Consider the following 3,375-nt stretch of genomic DNA (forward strand, 5'->3'; position numbering starts at 1 on the left):
GTGTGCGCTTTTGTTGTAGACTTTGTGGCCTTTGCTTTGTGGGGAGTATCCTAGAAAGATTCCTTCATCGCCTTTTGCATTAAACTTCCCAAGATGGTCCTTCCCATTGTCGAGAATATGGCATTTTCATTCAAAAAGGTTCTCAGATGAGTTGTCTTTGATTTTCTTCCATTTGGCAGCTCATAGTGGGTTTTGGTTCAAGAGGGACCTGATCATACACCTGTTCACCAAGTAGAGAGCAGTATTTATTGCTTTTGCCCAAAAAAATTTGGCGATTCCATTATCGATGAGCATTGTCTATGCCATGTCTTCTAGAGTTCTGTTCTTTCTCTCAGCAACACCATTTTGTTGTGGAGTCCTTGGTGCTGATAAGTTGTGTGTGATTCCCTTTTTGTTACAAGCTCATCAAATTTGGCGTTGTCACATTCTGTCCCGTGGTCAGATCTGATGCATACTGCCTTCAATTTTATCTTCATTTGGATCTTCTTGATAAAGGCCCTAAATACCTCGAAAGTCTCATCCTTTGTTCTAAGAACCAGTGTCCTAGTGAATCTTGAATTTGACAGACCACGAACCAGGTCTTTCTGAATCAATTTATTCAGAAGTGAGAAGCTTGTATGGCCTAATCTTCCATGCCAAAGTTCTGCATCATTATTAACTAACTTCAAGCATCTCATATCACCAGCTTGTAAAGATTCAAAGTCAGCAACGTAGATGTTCTTGTCTCTTTTGGCCACTAAGATCACTTTTCCAGTTAACAGATTGGTAACTGTGCACACTTTTGATAAGAACTCTACTTTGTTCCCTTTATCGCAAATTTGAGAGACACTTAGGGGATTGTACTTCAAGCCATCCACATAGTACACGTTCTCAATTGAGAGACAAAGAGATTTTCCAACTTTTCCAGCATTGAGAATGTACCCTTTCCTTTTTCAAGGGATACATTTCCTTCCTGCAGGGCTTTTAGTGAGAAGAAATCTATGGTGCCTCCAGTCATGTGCTTTGAGCATCCACTGTCCATGGTTTATTGCAGTCTGCTTCCACTCACTATTCCTTGAACATGCAAATTATGGGTTAGATTTAGGAACCCAAACTAGTTTGGGTCCCTTATTATGATAAAAGGGATGGATAAGAGCTTTTCTAGTCCATGTAGGCAATATTCGTTTCTTGCGACCGATACCTGGTCCGTTGTTAGTAGTCACTTTGTTAGTAAACACTTTGTTTTTCTAAACAGATTGAACCCTGGCCTGACAATTTTCTTTGAAGTGCCCATTGTTCCTACAGTGGGTACACAGCCAGTTATCAAGAACAGTGACGTACTTGCTATGAGGGTTGTAAGGAGTTTTCTCCCTTTGGAACCCGATTCCCTACCTTTTTTCACTATTATTCAAATACACGACAGTGATAACATCTGAGGACCATGTCCACTTTAGAGATTTCTCAAGATCAATTTTTACTTTCTCCAATTCAGCTTGAAGTTGTCGATTTTTCTCAAGTTCACCACATAGATTAGTTTTCACATAATTTAATTCATGCTCAAGCTTGATGTGTGTCTCACTAACTACTTCTTTCCCTTTCCCAAGACTCACAGTCCTATGTTCTCTATTGATTTCCTCAATGGTTTCCTCTAGGTTAGTGATTATCACTAAAAAATCATCCCTCTCTTGCTCAGTAGCTGCAATTGTTTCTTCTAGAGTATGTTTCTTATTGCTAAGACCTTCTATTGTTTCCTTCAAGTCAATAACCACTACCATCAGGTCATCTCTCTCATTTTCTACACTAGTTATTTTTTCATTTAGAGCCTCCTTTTCTTTTTCAAGATTAGCTATGGTCTCATTTAGGCCCACTACACAGACCACCAGATCATCTCTAGATTGTTCAGCTTCTCCTAGTTCTATGGTCAGGATCTCCTTATCATTATCAAGGCTATAATAAGCATCAATTAGAACATTTGCTAATGACCTTAACTTTTTAGAAGAGTAGGATTTCAGATTTCTTTGAACATCCCTGAAATTTACCTCATCATCTTCATCTTCTTCATCATTATCAGACTGAGCCATCAACGCGAACAATGAGTCATACTTTGTTGCTTCAGTTTCCACTGCTATCATGAAATTGTTTTCTGCATTTGGTTCCCTTTCTGATTCATTGGAGGAGTCTCCCCAAGTAGCAAGAGCCTGCTTCACAATATTGGCAGCTGCACTTTTTCTATTGAATCATTTGTCTGGAACCAGGTTCCTTTTTGCTGCTTTGTCAGGATTTTATTTGTATTGCTCCTGTTTCACGAGTGGACAGTTTTTGATGAAATGCCCTGGCTTTCCGCACTTGTGACAGAGATCATTGTTCCTTGCCTTACTTGAATTACCCCTTTTTGGTATACCACCATTTCTTCGAACCATCTTTTGAAATCTTTCAGTAAGATAGGCCATATCACTATCTTCATCACTTGGTCACTGCTTTCAGCCTTGAGTACCAGGTTCTTTTCCTTCTTCGGCTCTCTCCTTTTACTATCTTTCTTTCTTTTCATCTCGTATGTATTCAGATTACCAATCAACTAATCCATGGTTAGAGTTTGTAGATCTTTAGCTTCAGTGATGGTATTTACCTTACTTTCCCAAGAACCAGGTAGAACACTGAGGATTTTCCTTACAAGCTTGTTTCTGGGAATAACATCTCCAAGTGAATGAAGCTCATTTATGATGGAAGTGAATCTGGTGTGCATATCCTGTATACACTCATCATCATTCATCCTAAAGAGCTCATACTCTGTGGTGAGCATGTCAATCTTGGACTGTTTAACCTGAGTAGTTCCTTCGTGTGCGGTTTGCAATGTTTCCCATATTTCTTTGGCAGTATCACAAGCTGAGACTCTGTTGTACTCATCGGGTCTTATGCCACATACCAAGATTTTCTTGGCACGATAGTTCTTTTCTATGGCTTTTCTCTCAATGTCGCTGTAGTCTTTTCTGTCTTTCGGCACCATTGGTACAGTTTCTTCAAGCTTCTTCATAGGAACATGTGGACCATCACAGATGATGTCCCACAGTTCTGAATCTTCGACCATTATAAAATCATGCATGCGAGTTTTCCACCAGCCATAGTATTGACTATTGAATCTAGAAGGTCTGTAGGTTGATTGTCCTTCCTCAAAGTTGGGTGGAGCATCCATTGAGATCCTTTCTAAGTGTTAACCTTTTCAAAAGAACCTGCTCTGATACCAATTGTTAGTTTATATGAGTCCACCAAATAGTAGAGTACCTGGTTCTCTATGAGGTTATGCTGAGAATACTAGTAAGAAGCAGTAAGTAAAAGAGACAAGGGATTTTTACGTGGAAAAATCCCACACAAGGGACAAAAACCACGACCTACACTTGT

At 39.5% G+C, this 3,375-nt stretch overlaps 1 protein-coding gene across 1 annotated transcript; it reads right to left on the reverse strand.

The window, feature by feature from the left end:
- Positions 1-311: 311 nt before the first annotated feature.
- On the reverse strand, positions 312-3,169 carry LOC142181948 (uncharacterized). Its single transcript, XM_075255659.1, has 5 exons — positions 2,734-3,169; positions 2,083-2,197; positions 1,860-1,926; positions 1,372-1,730; positions 312-927 (listed from the first exon to the last, which is right to left on the reverse strand). Exons 1-5 carry the CDS (start codon positions 3,167-3,169, stop codon positions 312-314), a joined length of 1,593 nt encoding a protein of 530 aa, XP_075111760.1.
- Positions 3,170-3,375: the final 206 nt, after the last annotated feature.

The sequence above is a fragment of the Nicotiana tabacum genome, chromosome 6, assembly GCF_000715075.1.
Source record: "Nicotiana tabacum cultivar K326 chromosome 6, ASM71507v2, whole genome shotgun sequence".
Taxonomy (NCBI): domain Eukaryota; kingdom Viridiplantae; phylum Streptophyta; class Magnoliopsida; order Solanales; family Solanaceae; genus Nicotiana; species Nicotiana tabacum.

Excerpts from the sequence above, each read along its gene's own strand:
- LOC142181948 (XM_075255659.1), bottom strand. The coding sequence starts at position 3,169 with ATGGATGCTCCACCCAACTTTGAGGAAGGACAATCAACCTACAGACCT. Across the intron at positions 1,927-2,082 it reads GTGGAAACTGAAGCAACAAA|CCTTGATAATGATAAGGAGA; the intron begins GTATGACTCATT and ends TGCTTATTATAG. Across the intron at positions 928-1,371 it reads TTGAATAATAGTGAAAAAAG|GAAAGGGTACATTCTCAATG; the intron begins GTAGGGAATCGG and ends CCCTTGAAAAAG.